This window comes from Mirounga angustirostris, unplaced genomic scaffold, assembly GCF_029215605.1.
Source record: "Mirounga angustirostris isolate CCGP_5_RB_7025 unplaced genomic scaffold, mMirAng1.0.hap1 SCAF_17, whole genome shotgun sequence".
Classification (NCBI taxonomy): Eukaryota; Metazoa; Chordata; class Mammalia; order Carnivora; family Phocidae; genus Mirounga; species Mirounga angustirostris.
In genome coordinates, this window is record NW_026991725.1 from 4154212 (window position 1) to 4170549 (window position 16338).

At 54.2% G+C, this 16338-nt stretch overlaps 1 protein-coding gene across 14 annotated transcripts in view; it reads left to right on the forward strand.

Annotated features, from left to right (window-relative positions):
* Positions 1-16338, forward strand: part of MYO18A (myosin XVIIIA) — a 95466-nt gene that overhangs the window by 25671 nt on the left and 53457 nt on the right. For 9 of the 14 annotated variants that reach the window (XM_064582910.1, XM_064582911.1, XM_064582902.1 and 6 more), the window contains exon 3: positions 14930-14989. The exons of 3 other annotated variants lie outside the window; for them this stretch is intronic. In XM_064582910.1, coding sequence (XP_064438980.1) covers positions 14930-14989 — 60 coding nt within the window. Of the gene's footprint in view, positions 1-7112; positions 7193-14929; positions 14990-16338 lie in introns of those variants that run through there. 2 more of the 14 variants (XM_064582912.1, XM_064582913.1) reach the window with 2 other exon arrangements.

Here is a 16338-nt window from a genome sequence, read left to right on the forward strand (position 1 = left end):
CTCTGCCGGGCTCCGGAGGCGCTGCAGGGCGGGTGCGTCCTGTCCTCCGGGCGCACTGCGCCTGTGCGGGAGCTGGCCCCTCCCCGGCTCCGCCCCTGCGTCAGCCGGCTGGTGGGCCGGGCCCGGAAGCGCGGCCGGGGCTCGGGCCTGGGGCCGACCCGGCTCCCACCCGCCGAGACCGCCGGCTCCCACGGGCCACGGCCGTCAATCGCTTCGGGGACAGGAATGTCTGGGCCCAGCCCTGGGCTTGCACTTTTCATCACCCCCCTGAAACGACGCATGCCCCCTAACTTCCCTAAATAAGGAGTTCTATTAATGACATTTTATACATTGCAAATTAGTAATTATAGAAACACTATATGATAAGTATCCATCCACGGCTTTTTTTTTTTTTTTTTAAGATTTTATTTATTTATTTGACAGAGAGAGACACAGCGAGAGAGGGAACGCAAGCAGGGGGAGTGGGAGAGGGAGAAGCAGGCTCCCCGTGGAGCAGGGAGCCCGATGCGGGGCTCGATCCCGGGACCCTGAGACCACGACCTGAGCCGAAGGCAGACGCTTAACGACTGAGCCACCCAGGCGCCCCCATCCATGCCTTTTTTTAAAGGAGTTTTGATTTAAAGAGAATCTAGAGAGACAAAGGGTCAGAGGAGTATTCTTTTAAGATGTTAAGTAGAGGGCGCCTGGGTGGCTCAGTTGGTTAAGCGACTGCCTTCGGCTCAGGTCGTGATCCTGGAGTCCCGGGATCGAGTCCCGCATCGGGCTCCCTGCTCGGCAGGGAGTCTGCTTCTCCCTCTGACCCTCCCCACTCTCATGTGCTTGCTCTCTCTCATTCTTTCTCTGTCAAATAAATAAATAAAATCTTAAAAAAAAAAAAAAGATGTTAAGTAGAACGCCAGGTTCAATGTTTTTCAAGCTATCTCCTTCCGAATCAGCCTCCATCTGACATTCCTGTTTTGGATAGTGGCTTCAGACTGTTCTCTTGAAATCTTGACAGCTTGAAACCTTGGAGGCTTTAGATCTTCCCGACCGCCACCCCTCCCCTAACTTCGTGCCCATTTCATAGCCTCTCCTGTAGCCACCAAGTCTCTGTCTTGCATCACCTTCTCTTCCAACTGCCAGAATAGGGCAGACCCCCCCGCCATACACACACACACATCTTTCCTCTAGCCATCATCTTGACTTCCAATGGTCTTTCAGCTTCCAGCCTCCTTTGCTTCCCAGCATCCTTCTGTTAGATCAGCATTCCTAAAGCCTGGGTTTAATCATGCCCCTTCACTCTCCAGAAACCTGCTATGACTCCCACTGTTTTCCAGGCAGGAGGCAGAGTGGAAGGAGCAGGGCTCTGGAGTCAGAATGACTAGAGTCCTCACCCTGGCCTTGCCAATCACTATCTGTGTGGTTGCAGGCAAGTTATTTAACCTCTGGTAAGCCTCAGTTTCCCAAACCACCATTCCTCTTTCGCAGCACTCACCTCTCAGGGTTTTGTGAGGAAAACAAGTTGCGCTGTCCCTGACCTGTGGCTAGTGCTCAGAATGTGCCTACTTTGTCCTTAGGCTGCTTACCTCACTTTTGTCCTCAGGTACCGCCCTTTCAGTTGCAAGTGACGGAGCCCAGCTGACCTGGTTTAAAAAGAAGAAACGCGTGGGCTCAAACATCTGAAACATGCAGCGGGTAGAACTGGTTATAGGCTCAGCTTTATCTAGAACCCAGGCCTTTTCTGTCTCTCAGTTCATTTTCCGTGCTGGCTTGGTCCTCAGACAAATGGTGGCAAAATGGCATAGCACCAGGTTCAGGTCTTGTGGGAAAAGAAGGGCGATTCTTTTTATTTATTTATTTATTTAAAGATTTTATTTATTTATTTGACAGAGAGAGTCACAGCTAGAAAGGGAACACAAGCAGGGGGAGTGGGAGAGGAAGAAGCAGGCTTCCCATGGAGCAGGGAGCCCGATGCGGGGCTCGATCCCAGGACCCTGGGATCATGACCTGAGCCGAAGGCAGACGCTTTAACGACTGAGCCACCCAGGCGCCCTAAAAAGTGTGATTCTTTCAATAATTCCCATTTCATTCTATGGCCTTGATACTGATTGGGTCATATGCCTTCCATGAACTAATCCCTACAGTCCAGGTATATGACACACTCATGGGCCAGACTCAAGTCCTGTGCTGGGGTAGGTCCCCAGGGGGAAATTGGGGTGCTGTAAGCAGAGGATGGAGGAATGGATCGTGGGCAGCTGAAACCACACCTGTCCACTGTGGCATGATCTGGCCCCACTGACCTTTCCAGCTTTGTCTCTCTTTGTTTACCTATCTGTGTCCTACACTTCGTCCAGTTTCATGCTTTCCCAACTCCTTGCCTTCTATTATTCTAGTCCTTTACCCTGGAATTCCCTTCCTCCCTCCTCTCTAATTCTTTGGGTACATTTGTTATCTCTTCTTCGGGTCTGTATGTTTGCTGAGGCCAGGGACTATGTCTGCTTCGTCTTGTTTTAATCGCTTGCTCACTCATGTATCGAGCACTGTCTCTGAGCAGGGCCCAGTGCTAGGTGGGTGCAGGGGACAACCGTGGACAACAAACATACCACCTCTGCCTCAAGAAGCTCATAGTCTAGTTGTGAGGAGACAGAAAAAGAAGCAGGCATTGTGCTTCCCCACAGTGTTCACCTTGAGGTATTGCACATGACTGCTAGGTGAGTATGGGAATGACTTCCTTCACTCCTCAGAGCCTCCTGTGTAGACACCCCGCGGTGCTTAGCCACCCTGCCGGGCCTGCCGGGCCGGTCACGGAGCTAAGGACCTCTCACTCACCGCACACCACCACCAATGTGGGAGAGCAGAGTAGCTGAAGTTGTGACTGTATCTGGATATCCCTTTTTTCCCTATTGTGTCCCACCCAATGTATCTCACGGTACCTTTCAGATGTTTAGTTAAATCCGGTGGATACTTACTGAGCACCTACTGTGTGCCTAGTGACTTTCAAATCTAAATCCATATAGTATCTATGCAGATTCCATTGTATCTAGCAGAGCTTGGTATTAGGTATACAAAAGAACTGCCATGTGTATGTGGTGATATCTAGGTATAGACAGTGAGGACCGTGGTTTTTGATAATAATTTAATCACTACCTACAGTTTGCCAGGCCTAATGCCAGGTGCTTTACGTCTACTATCTCTTTAAATTCTCACAACCCCGTAAAGTAGGTATACCATTATAAGGCAAGACACTGGAAACTCTGAGAAGCTGAATAACTTTCCCTTAGGTCAGACAGCAAGAAAGAAGCCGAGCTGGGATTCAGACCCAGGTGTGCCTGACTGCGAGTCTGCGAGTCTGAGAGTCTGAGTGCAGGTGTGTGCTCTTTCCACTATGTCACCAGGCAGGCCTTGGGGTCTAGGGAAGGCTTCATAAAGGAGGTGAGACTTGAGATGGACCTTGACAGATGGGAAGGTTGGGCAAGGGAGAGAGGCATTTACTTATAAAGTAAATACTCTGGTGGTGATTAGGGCAGGGACGTGGGAAGATCTCCCTGAGAAAGTGAGAGCAAGGCGTGCTGGGGAGAGGGAGATGGAGGGAGAAGGGGAAAGGGAAATGGCAGGAGGCAGGCCCCAGGGGCTGGGGGTGGGCTGGCTGGGAGTGACTGCTTGGCCCCCTGGGGTCATAGGTTGGGCTTACTGGAGACACGGGCCAGGCCCTGAGGCAACACCAACCTTTGGGCAGCAGAGGGACTGTGTGTGTGGCTGTGTGTGATGCTGAATGAGTGGCCAGGGCCTCAGGTTTCCCCTCTGAATGACGAGGCTTGCCCTTGTCACCGAGGGAAGAAGAAGATCTCCATCAGTAACACGAGTCAACTCAGAGACAGAACTGACAGGATCTAGTTGTCTGAATAGAAAAGAGGAGTGGACCCACACATGGTGACTAATAATTCAGAACAAGACTCTGAGGGTAAAGTGACACCTTGGTCACCCAGAAGTCATCTTCCAGAGTACTGCTGAATGGAAGGTGGGCCTAGAAGGCCCTCAGGCAGCTGAAACAGAGGACAGTAAGTCTGTGGGTGAAAACCCAGGCCATTTGCTCACCGGAGAGTGGCTCTCTGGTAATCTACTTGCTCTCCTCTGGACTCTGTGACATCAGGCTTGGTTATCTGGTTTTCTAGCCTTTGGCAAAAACTGCTTATTCGAAGGAAGTGAGACTATTGGGGACAGGCCCGCTCTGACAGGCGGAGTGACAGCTGATGGCCCGACGGGGGAGGGGACAAGAGAATTAAGCAGATACACGGACACAGAGGGCATCTGGCCTTCCCAACATGGGCCTGGAGCGAGGCCGCAGGTTGCTGCAGCGCCTAGGACAGGGCTGGTGGCCTTTGAGAGTGGCCAGGGGCATTTAGTAGGACAGGAGCCAGGCTGGGAGGTCCAGAGTCCTCACAGGGGGGATAATGTGCCCCCCAGTACATCCAGGATGGAAACGAGGTGGGTTCAAGAGAGGAAGCTCAGAATTGGAGATGTTTGAGATGGGTTCAGAGTGTTTTACTTAGAAGAGAATCTATAAAATGTCTATTTTTATGATTTATAAATTAGTCATAGGATTTAGAAAACTACTTAAAATAGAAAATAATGGGGCGCCTGGGTGGCTCAGTTGGTTAAGCAACTGCCTTCGGCTCAGGTCATGATCCCGGAGTCCTGGGATCGAGTCCCGCATCGGGCTCCCTGCTCAGCAGGGGGTCTGCTTCCTCCCTCTGACCCTCTTCCTTCTCGTGCTCTCTGTCTCTCATTCTCTCTCTCAAATAAATAAAATCTTTAAAAAAAAAAAAATAGAAAATATTTTGCCTCTTCAAGGGGATAGTCTTCAGTTACCTGGAAATGTTGCTTATGATGCTTTTCTTTTCTCCCCCCTGCCCATGATCACAGATAGATAATAATAGTTAAAACTATTGAAAACTTTTTTTTTTCAGATAAGTTTATTGAAAACTTTTGTGTTAGACACGGTTCCTGGAGCAAGCACTAATTCATTTGATGCCTACAATAACCTGCCCGCCTTGTACAGCTGACGAAATCACAGTTCAGTTCAGTTGTGTGGCTTACCGCATGGACAAGCGACGATTGAACCAGGCTGGCTGGACCGGGAGGTCTCTCTGTTGACCACGGTGCACCACGAGTCATTCCTTTAAAGCAGCGGCTCTCCAAATCACCTGGAGGGCTGGCTGAAACACAGGTGCTAGGCCCCATCTCCAGAGTTTCTGAATCAGTAGGTCTGGAGGGGGGAGGGGTTGTTGGTCTGGGGACCGCACTTTGAGAACCAAACCCTTTCACTCCCTGAGATTTTACCGGTCACATACTGACCATGCCAAAGAGTCACTGCGGGCAGAACCCTCGTTTTGCAGATGAGGGCTGTGTAAGTCACAGGCCCGTGGTCATACAGCGAAGTCCTTCATTCATTCACTCATTCATTCATTCATTTATTCAGGCACTCAGTGATTTAACAAAGGATTTAACCTCTGCTCCAGGCCTTACGTTGCCTTCAAATTGAGCAGTGCTCAACGTTGGCTATTTATAAGAATCACCTGGGGGGAGCTCTTATGAATCCTAGTGCCCAGCCTTCCCTCCTGGACCAATTAAATCAGAGACTAGGGGGAAGGGATGGGATTCAGGCATCAGTATTTTTGGAGTCCCACGGGGGATTTCAGTCTGCAGCCGAGGTTGGCACCAATGTGTCAAGAAAGCCCCGGGGATGTGAAGATCTCTGACACAGCACATGCCCCGGAAGGGCCAGACCATCTCCCTGGGAAGACACATCAGTGCCTAGAAAGCCGAGGCAGGAGCCCCATATCCTCATGGCCACGTGTGGTTCTGCCTGTATGGTGTGTGGGGGCGGGGGGGGGGGGGACACGCAGCGCTGGGCTTCGGTCCTCTCAGGCAGTGCTTACCAACCTTTTCTCAGAGAAAGTCATGGTGTTTACAGGACCCACCGGGCTCACAAGACTGGCGGGGTGGTAGGCCTGGGGGTCTCCAGCCACCCTTGTTGGACACTGATTGGGCGACAGCTCTGTAGGCCTTCCCACCCCCCCTTTTGTTTTCCTGGAGAGGGAAAGACAGGCCAGCTTCCTTCTTTCTGCAGAGCTGACAGCTTCTGAGACAGCTTCAAAAGGCCTCTTTTGGCTCCTTCCCACCTGCCCCTGGCTCCCATTTCAGCCTCTTTGGGGGGGTCCCCAGCCCCGATCTGGGCATGCCGTGGTACTCCCCGAAGAGCAGGGACGGGCTTTCTCTTCACGAGGAGTACTGGCTTGTTACGGCAGCCCTTGCTCATTGGCCAGACACCACGATTTCCTCTGCAGGGCCACGGCCCACCCACCACACCCTCCTCTGCCTGCGCAGTCTCTGGCTGTGTGGGGTGAGGGATGTATACACAGAAAGTGCAGTTGATTCCTTGCATGTCCTCACTGGCTTTCCGGCGAGGCAGCCCCAGTGGGCCTCAGACGGATCGTGTGGGGCTCTATGCCTGCCAGACTCGTCCAGGATGGCTGCGTGGCTGCTATTTGGGCATAGCGTGCAGCAGGCCCTGTGTATCGGATTGGATGTGACGTTAGTGGTTTCCTTGGCCTCTGCCGCAGTAATTAGATGGCTGGGGTGAGCTTATAATTTGTGTGTTCTCCAGAACACTGTGCTGTGATTGAGTGTTCATGCATGATGGTGCGCTTGTGTGTGCGTGTGCGTGTGTGTGTGTGTGAACGCGCATGTGCTTGTCTTAATCCTGGCCTGTGGGGCCGGGGGCTGCAGGTCTCAAATTCCTCTGCTATTTTTAGGGGCCATATCAGCTCAGCTGTCCAGGAGCCCGGGTGTGTGTCAGGAGGAAAGTCCCACCCTCCCTGTCCCTTGCCCCTAACCCTCCCACACCTCCTGCCCCCCACCCGTGCCCTCACTCTCTGTGCCTCCTCTTCCCCTTCCCGACGCGCTGTTACCCTCTCCATCCGCGCTGTGTTACCCTCTCCATCCGGGTGTACCTGGTACTGCAGTCCTGGAGGCCACTCACTGTCTGGGACCGGCTCCCCAGGGTTGGGCAGCTGCGGCCCTGGCGGGAGGGGCCTGGGGAGCGGGAGGGGAACAGGGGCGGGGCTGCAGCCAGTGCTATTTTGAGCTGCTAACGGAGCAGCATCGGAGAGGAGACTCCTTACTCCTGGTTGCTCCAGGCCAGGCCATGCGGGTGAGTGTCCCTCTGACCCCCAACCCCGGAAATGTCCCCGGCTCCTCATGCCGGTTCCTCCTTTCCGAAAGGAGGGGCCTTTTTCTTATTTCCCCAGATGTGGCTGAAGGAGGGGGGAGGTGCCTTGGGGCCCCTCTCTGAGCTTCTTGGTGGGGAGGGAATCATCCAGCTCAGGCAGCCTCCCAATGCCTCAGAGGCAAGGCCCTCCTGGGCCTGACTCATGACTTTGGGAGTTTGGGAGGGGGCACCGTTTTCTAAACCTCAGTGTCCTGGGACTGCATCAGCTTGTCCACAGGCTGTGACACGCCTTCCCCACAGACCATTAGCGCTCGAGGCCCTCATTCCTTAAAACGCTATTTTCTTCTGAGGCCGGGAACCCCAGTACCTCCTGGACCTTGGGAAGTCTTGTTCCTGCTTTGTGTTGCCAATGTGGCCCTCCGCCCTTCGTCCTCCCGGTAGGCAAGAGAAAGGCGCTGGAGAGGGGTGGTCCCTCGAGTTGTCAGGGGGGCCACGAGTGGACTCAGCATGGCCTCCTGTATTTCTGTGGATCGGACACTTGGAAGGGGCACGGGATGGCATCTCGGGGATGCCCTGACTGTCTGTAGGTCTCATTTTCAGCAGAGATTACTTCAGAAGAGTAAGTTCCTTAAAAAAGCAAGTGAGGAGAGACATAGCTGCCTTTCAGTCGTTCCGTTTCCCCCCCCACGCCAACCCCTCCCGGCCACCACCGAGGGCCAGGTTTTCGGTCGTGTCAGCACTTGGCAGCATGTGGGCTGGCCCAGCGCGGAGGTCTACTGAGAGCCTGCGACGTGCCCACGAGCATTTGTCTCTCCCCATGCCCCGTCCCAGCCACCGAACTGGCGCCAGGGCTGAGGTGTGTGTCGGTAGCTGGGGCTGGGGCCAGAGAGACTCCTCGCCCTGCGAGGTGGGTGCTTCCTGGTCGGGCCTCCTCCCCGCCCCGCCCCACCCCACCCCACTCCATCCCGGCGGGCCCCTGGGCCACCAGCACTAGGTTGAAGATTTGGGGGGGTGCACGATCATGGCGAGGCAGATGGCAATGGGCCCGGCAGAGGGGCAGCGAGGGTCCCCGGGGGAGGGAGGGAGGCCTCCGGCGGGTCCAGCCGTTGGAGGAGGAACCCCGGGCCTGTGTGCAACTTCACGGCAGCAGGAAGCCATTCCAGTGCACCTGCTTCCTCCAGGCTGGCCTGGCCCACAGTGACGGCAGGCACTCGGCCGCTTTCTCTTCCGCCCCAGGCTGGGGGAGGGCTCTCACTGGAGGCTGGACCCAAGGGCCAAGGTGGCCCTGCCAAGCTCTTGTCCCCCTCCTCCTCTGGCTGGCAGCGTGGCCTTCAGGCCACTCCCTGCAGAGGCAGCTCCGTGCAAAGCTTATTCGGGTCGTGGTGGAAGGGCAGGTTATCTCCGGAAACCCCTGCTTTCCCTCCGAGCTGTTATTCTGGCCGATGATGTCATGGAAGTTCAACAATGCAGGTGGACCGAGGGAGGCGGGGTAGGGCTGGCTTCCACCCCTTAAAGTGAGCCCAGGAGGTTCTTGCTGGAGGACAGACCTAGGTGTGAGCTCTGATTTACCGCTTGCTGCTCTGAGGCCTTGGCCAGGTCATTTCTGAGCTTCCTTTTGCTCGTTTGTAAAGTAGGAATCACACTAGTATGTCCTTTAGAGGACTGTTGTGGAGATTAAATGAGGTCATGCTGCAGAGGATGCAGCACGGTGCCTGGCATTTAAGACATGCTTAGTAAAGGTTGGTTGTTATTACTGTGCTTTCTTCCCTAGGCCTTCATCCCCCACCTCATCCCCGTCCTTAGATAAGTAGGTGCTAGGGTGGGACTGTAGGAAGAGGGTCTCCTAGGAGCTACTCTCTGCTCCTCAGAACGGAAAGGGAGAGGGAGGAGGATGCCATGCCTCTTTTTTCTCTAAATGTGCACAAGTGTTAGCAGAGGGGAGAGGTGCCGAGTTCCCTATGTCACAGACAGCAGGATCTCCTCTTCCTCTTCCCCCCTTCCCTTGCGGTCTCCCGGTGTGTGGATATCTGTGTGGACACCAGAGCCTCGATGCATTCCTCCCAGCCTGGGTACTCCATGCCGGTGGGGAGCCTGGTGGGTGGAAAGCTTCTCTTGGGGACATTTGTGTCCCATTCCTTCCTGTGAGGGGCACAGAGGACGTTAAGCTAAGGGCAGCTGGTCCTTGCTGGTCCCGTTCAGAGGGTAAAACGCAGCCTGGTCCAGCCCCCTGAGTGTTGGAAGCCTTCCCAGGCTGAGCATCGATGGGTCCCTCAGCACATTTCTTGGATTTCTCCTCTTTGAGAACAAATGCTTTCAGCTATTATCCCCTCTGCTTTTTCTTTTTTACTGACTATTTAGCCATCTTTAAAATAGAAATAAACAGTAAGTAACAAATACATAACAAAATAAATACCAAATGTCTCTATTGTGTCTAATTTACAAGATGATGACCATCACTGTTTGCCTACTGTTCAGGTCCTAGTTTCTTTGATTGATATTAGGTGGAGTTTTCCCTACGGTTACAGTGGTCACATATTTGTTAGTTTAAATGGCAACGTAACAGTGCATTGGACCCAAGTACCATAGCTCATCTACCCCTTCCCTAACAGTAGGCATTTGGGTGGTTTCCAATGTGGGGCTCTTTTTTTTTTTTTTTAAGATTTTATTTATTTGACAGAGAGAGACACAGTGAGAGCAGGAACACAAGCAGGGGGAGTGGGAAAGGGAGAAGCAGGCTTCCCGTGGAGCAGGGAGCCCGGTGCGGGGCTCAATACCAGGACTCTGGGATCATGACCTGAGCTGAAGGCAGACGCTTAACCACTGAGCCACCCACGCACCCTCCAATGTAGGGCTCTTACATAGAGTGCATCTTTAAAAGTCTCTTGTCTGGGTTTGTGGGTTTTTCCTTTCTCTTCCTTGCTTTAAATCAGCTCATTGCTTACACATTCCTGAAGATGGGATGGCTAGGGCCAGAGGATGGTGCATTTTATGGCTACTCTTGCTTCCCAAAGAGCTACTCAGCAATTTCAGAGTGTCCCTGCCCTTTCCCTTCCACCCCATGGCATCGAGTGTACCATCTATTTATTATTGCTAAGTTTAGAGAGTGTACCTCCCTTGTGTTCCCCTCATCCCCGGCAATCAGGATTGGCAAAATGTTACTCTCCTCAGTTTACAGTTGAGGGAAGAGACCAGATGGGAATGAGAAGTTTGCCAAAGAACCTTATTAAGTGCCCACAGTATGATGGGTGACATTGCGTCCTGCCTGTGTGGAAACCACAGTCCAGGGAACGCTGTGGACACACAAACAGCTCACACCCTGATTCCCAGTGCTGCCACCTACCAGCGAGGCCTCAGCAAGGCCCTTACCCTCTAGAAAGTGGGCTTTTGTGAGGATGAAATAATGAGGCAGTGTGAAGGGCTTGCCACTGTGCCTGGCTTATAGTACATGTTCTTGAGCATTCTCCCTCAAGAGAAGAGACCAGAGGGGCACCTGGGTGGCGCAGTTGGTTAAGCGTCCAACTCTTGGTTTTGGCTCAGGTCGTGAGTTCAAGCCCCACGTCAGGCTTCCCGCTCAGCACGGAGTCTGCTTAAGTTTCTCTCTCCCTCTGCCCCTCCCCCAACTCTCTATCTCTCCCTAAAATAAATTAATTAATCTTTAAAAAAAAAAGGGGGGGGAGACTAGGCCAAAAGTGCCTGAGAGGGTAGTCAGGGGGTCACAGAGCCTCAAGGGGCAGGATCGTGGTGTGGTCTCCCTTTGCAAGCCTAAACTTCTCCGGGCACACTGAACACTAGTAAACACCTCACTGTCAATCCAGCTGGATCCAGACCTCTCCAGACCTCCTGAACGTTGACAGTGACACAGTATGTTAACCAGAGTTGGCTCCTAAGGACGACTCAGCCCCTCTGACCCAGCCTAGCCCAGCGGGGGCCTTTCAGGGAGCTTTGCAGTCAGAGTAACTTGGGTTCAAATCCCAGCTCCACCACTTAATAGCTTTGGGGCGTAATCTCATTCCGAGTCTTTTTCCTCATGAGTGAGGCTGTTGTAAGACTTATATTTCAAAATATGTGTTAAATACTTTTACAGGGCCCATTGCCTTGTAGGTGTTCCATATTCAGTCATGAAAGAAGTTGTCAGAGACGGCTGAAATCCCTAGAGGGAGCAGGTCTGGGAGGAGAGGCCTTGGCCCCCTTGTTGCACAGAGCCTTTCGTTCCCAGCTATGGCGGCAGACAACCTCGGTGGAGACATTGACACCATCCTTGGGGCTGAGTTCCTCACCTCTTCTGTATCGGCTAAACATAGGTTATTCTGCATCCTAAGCAAATCTTTAAAATCTTTAAAAGCCAGTGATAAGGAAGAGAGGAGAAATAGCCAGGCGATTCCCCACAAAAGCCACAGGATTTCCTCCAGGGAGAACCCCACATTTGCGTTCAGAGTGATAATCCTAAGGAAGAGCTGGTGCAGAGGATCAGGCCTGGGTGTGAATGGCCTAGTGTCCTCACAGCCTGGGATGCATGGACTCCTCCCTGCACACACAGGAGATCAAAGACCAAATGAGTTAAATAATTAAACGAAGTCTAGCGTATGAACCGGATAATAAAATAGACAAGTCAAACAAAGCACATTAAAAATAATTCTCTAATTTTTCACTGGTCATTTATGATAAGCAGTATTCAGAATGAACAGGTTCTTAAACTCCACTGAATTGAACGGATTCTTTGGATGAAGCCTCTCCTTGGGTTGAGGCAGATTCTGCCTGTTGCTTCTCAGGAACATCCATTCTAATTTCTCACCCATCGAATGGGCGGCTTTGCCATTCTCCAGGCCGCCTGCCCCTGGCGGGTAGTGGTGTGTGGCTGGTAGAAAACAAAGAAGGCAAAGAGTCCTGGAGAAGCTTTGTTAACGCCTTCGCAGGCACATACCTTTGGTTCACGGAGTTGAAGGCTAGAGTGCCTCTCCCTACCAGACCCCTAGGGTGCAGACCTGGAAAGGACTGTAGCCATTATCTACTCTAGTCCATCCCCTCATTCTACAGAGAGGCCCAGAGAGGTGAGCTGGCTTATTCAAGGACACACAGCTTCCAAAGGCAGGAAGTTCTATGGTCTGTACCCCACCTTGTCATCTCTTTCCTCCAGTGTTTTATTCCTTGCTCCTCCTCTGACGTCTGAGCGTTGCCATCTGCCTCCCCGCCCCCCACTTCCTCCCTCCTGTCCCCTGTTGCCCACAGTGTTTGTCCCGGCAGGTCGTTTAGGAAGACTCCGATTCCCTGAGCGACCCTGCCCACCCCCGTGTCTTCTCTGACCCAGGGTGCAGGCTACCTTCGGCGCCATGGCCTTTTCATCAAGGTTTGCCTTCTGGGAGCAAAAGGAAAGTTGGGTCTCAAAATCCTTGTGCTTTTCCTATGTGCTTGGCATGATGTGTGCAGGCAGGAGTCTGGCCTCTGGGCAAGGGAGCTCTGGGAGCTAGAGATGGACTGGCGCATGTGTGTATATTGGGGGGCTGGGGAGAATGACCGGGGGCCATTAACTCACTCTTCTCTCTGGATGGGCTTCTGCGCTGAGTCATGCTCTTCCTCTGAGCTCCATGCGTCTGGTAAGCTGAGCTGCCTTTTGTCCCACTGGTGCCCCTCCAAGTTAACCCCTCCACACCCTTCCCTCCCCACTGCTGCTCTGATTCACCTTTGGGAACTTGGGCTGCTGTGGGGGCGCCGCTGGGAATGGCTTTGGCTCTGAGGCCTCTGGAACTGGGTCTCCCCGCATCTGGACCATGGTGGGTAGAAGGACAGGAGCCAAGAGTCAGGAGCCAGGCCAGCTGGCTGCCTGGGTTCCATATCGTGATTCAGGCTGCCGCCCTGGGCATGCCTTTATGCGGTGCACAGTCCCCAGCTGGGCAATGACCTATGACAGACAGAGCCCTTGGTTGGTGGGGGGGAAGCGGGGGGTGGCAGTGAGTCAGCCTCAGGCTAAATCCAGAGCTGAGCTCAGAGCAGGGCTTGGTGTCCCAGACATCTCGGGGGGCAGCCAGCGCTGCCCCCAGGGCTTCACCACTTGGGCAGGACGCTTGGGGTCCCCAGCTTGCATCCCTGGAGGGAGGACAGAATTGGAGCTGGTGAGGGATGCGGAATGGACTTGGAATCTGGGCCATCCCTGAACCTGAGCTAACAGCACTGTGTGCAGTAATGAGCAAGTCTGTGTGGTTTGTGAAACACTTGATGGTCTCTGACCTGTGTGCTCAGGAGCTAATGCATGGTGTGATCTTTGGGGGCGTGGGGGGGGGGGGTTGAGTGATGGGCACTAGGCACAGACCTAGACTCTGCCACTCCCCCTCATTCCCTCTCCACCAGCCCCTCCCTTCCCTTTATCTGCTCCAATCCCAATTTCTAAAGTAGCAGAGCCTGCTCTAAGGAATAATTGCCATTTTCCCTCTGTCCATAACAGTGTGAACTAACTTTGAAGCTTCGGCCCGTTGAAAATAGCTCTATAGACAAGATGCAGCTTTAAAACTTCAGCGGCCATCCTGCTGGTCAATGTCCTAGGCACTGCTAATCAGAGCTCAAAAGTAGCCAGGGACCCTGGTTACAAATGGAGAGTTGTTCCCCTCCTCTCCCCGTCCCCCGCCCTCTGCCAGGTGGATAATTAACGTGATTCTGGACGAGTTTCTAAGGATCTTTTCCATTAGGAATCAAGGACTCCTTCCAGTGTACCCACCCCCACCTACCCCCACCTACCCCCACTGTGCCCAGAAAGAAAGGCACCGACCTGCCTTTTTCCCATCGTCCCATGTGACTGGGGAAAGAAGAGAAACGAAATCCACTAGGACCGTCTGAGCTTTTGGAGGGAGGGATGCTAACGAGGGGCAGGCAGAGGGCTCATTCAGACTGAGGGCTGCCTCCTTGAGGTCTGTTCTGAGCCAGTCTCAGAACTGAAGGAACCTTCAGAGCATCCACATTGTCTGTTCTTTTTCCAGATACAGTATGGTGGCTGCTGGTTTCCCAACTCTGCCTCTCCCGTCTGACGTAGGCCAGCTAGAGCATAGGCCAAGCGTAGCCAGGGCTCAGGCATCCTTCCTTCCTCTACACGGTGCCCCTAACCTTGGGGTTCCCTCCCTCAGCTGCATGGTTGGCGGTGTTGTGGGTCTGAGCTTGGCAAAATGTCTGGCCTCCTGAATCCCTTTGCCCCTGCCCCATTTCCTGCCTCCACATGGCGCTCAGCTGTCTGGCTGGGAAGGCATCCAGGCTCTGGGCCGGGGGGAGTCACAGGGACCTAGATGCAAGTTGGAGCCAGCCACCTGGTAGGAGTCACCTCCCAGCAGGGCCCCCACGCCGGGGTCATTCCCTCCTCCGTAGTCACTAGGTTAGGGGACTCTTTTTCAGACACTCCTCGTCGGAGCCAGGAATGACTCTTGTCACTTAGCATGAGTTGAGTTATCTGGATCTTTCCGTCCACGCTGTAACCGAGGCCATGATGGCAATCTCTTAAAACAGTCCATGTGAGACGCGTGACTGGTGACTGAGGCCAGGGTTTCCCCACTCTGTGGAGTCTATTCATTCTTGAAATTGTCCCTGGACGGTTTTGACTCCACGTCCTTCGCCCCAGTAGTCCTGAACATGCGGGAACTCTGCCTCCTAGGGAGGGAGGGCCCCATGGAGGTTTTCTTCCGTGCTTTTGATGCTGAGTTTCCTGCCCGGACCTGCCAGTGACCTCTTTGTCTGCTCCCGCAGGTTAAAGAGGAAGACAAAACTCTGCCGAAGCTTGGCCCTCCTGGCAAGGAGGAAGGGGCTGTAAGTGCTTCTCTGAGCCCCCCGTGTGTGTTCCCCGGGTGGGTGTGCCCACCTGCCCTCACCTAGTTCGTGAGGTGGGTCCCCAGAGCAGGCAGGCCCAGCGGGGTGCCCCTTCCTATCTGGGGTGGCCCGAGGGAATGCGACTGATGAGGCAGAAAGTGCAGTCCGTGGGATGCCAACTTGGGGTGCGCGGAGGAGGTGGGGATCCCGAGGCGCTTCGGAGACCTCCTCCGACCCCCCTCTCTTTAGTTTTTACCTTTAGGTCTTGCTTCCTGAACCCTTGGGGGGCCGGAGAGGCCTAGGTGGGCAGACCCTGAGCTCGGGGAGCACCAGATGAGAGCTCAGCTGTTGGGACTCTTCGTCCTGCTCTGGGTGGCACAAGACCAGCGCGGGGAGGGATTTCACTGCAGCTGTTCGGTCTCTTCCCGAGACCTCGTCAGCTGCTCAGTGCGGGTGACCCAGAGGCGGGCTCCAGCTGCCCAGGGGGGGGGGGCCCAGCTTCTCCCCCAGGTCATTTGGCCTTGAGATAGGGACCCTGAGCAAAGCTGGACTCATTTCAGGCAAGAGAGGGGAGGCACTTCCAGAATAGCCAGGTCTAAAGATGGGGAGGACTGCGGTTGGCACAGGGGGTGGAAGTGCCATGCTTCGTGACCCCGGATGGTGCCTGTCCCAGCTCCCCCACTTCCTTGGATGGAGTTTCCATCAGCCAGACACTGTGGCTTCCACCTGATCTGTAGTTAACCCTGCAAGGCGAGCTTGTGATTTCAAAGGGGAAGTGTTTGAGATGTGTGGGGGGGAGGGGCCTCGGGGTATCCAGACAGTCTGTGAAAAATCACACGGGAGGTGCCTAGAGGACTTCCTGGCACACAGTGAACACTGTACGAGTGTCAGCGGTTGCCATCATCATCGCCACCACCTTCAGCTGGGGGGGGATGGGAGGAAAGCCAGGAGGGGGAGGGGGAGGGGCAGGAGCCGGCAGCTGGGGCCACTAGCCAGCCCCACAGTGCCCTGGCATGCCATGGAGCACTCTTGGTCCAAGAGGTTGAGGAAGAGGCACCTTCAAGCTCTCCTCTCCCCACCCCCGCAGCAGGGCCACCCACAGCGAGGTGACTTGGCTCCGCTCCGCAGCCTCTCCCTGTGGTAGCCAGGGGTCTGTCCCCTCGGAGCGTCTTCCTGCGTCCAAGCAGAGATGGTAGCCAGGCTTGCAGGGCCCAGAGCCCAGGTGCACTCTGGAACCAAGGTCTTTGTTTTGGGGAAGGGGGACTCACGCATGGCTCCTGAGTGGCAGGGCATTGCCTGACCAGAATGGAGCCCCCCCAGGGTTGACCTTGCTTACCCAGGCAATGTGG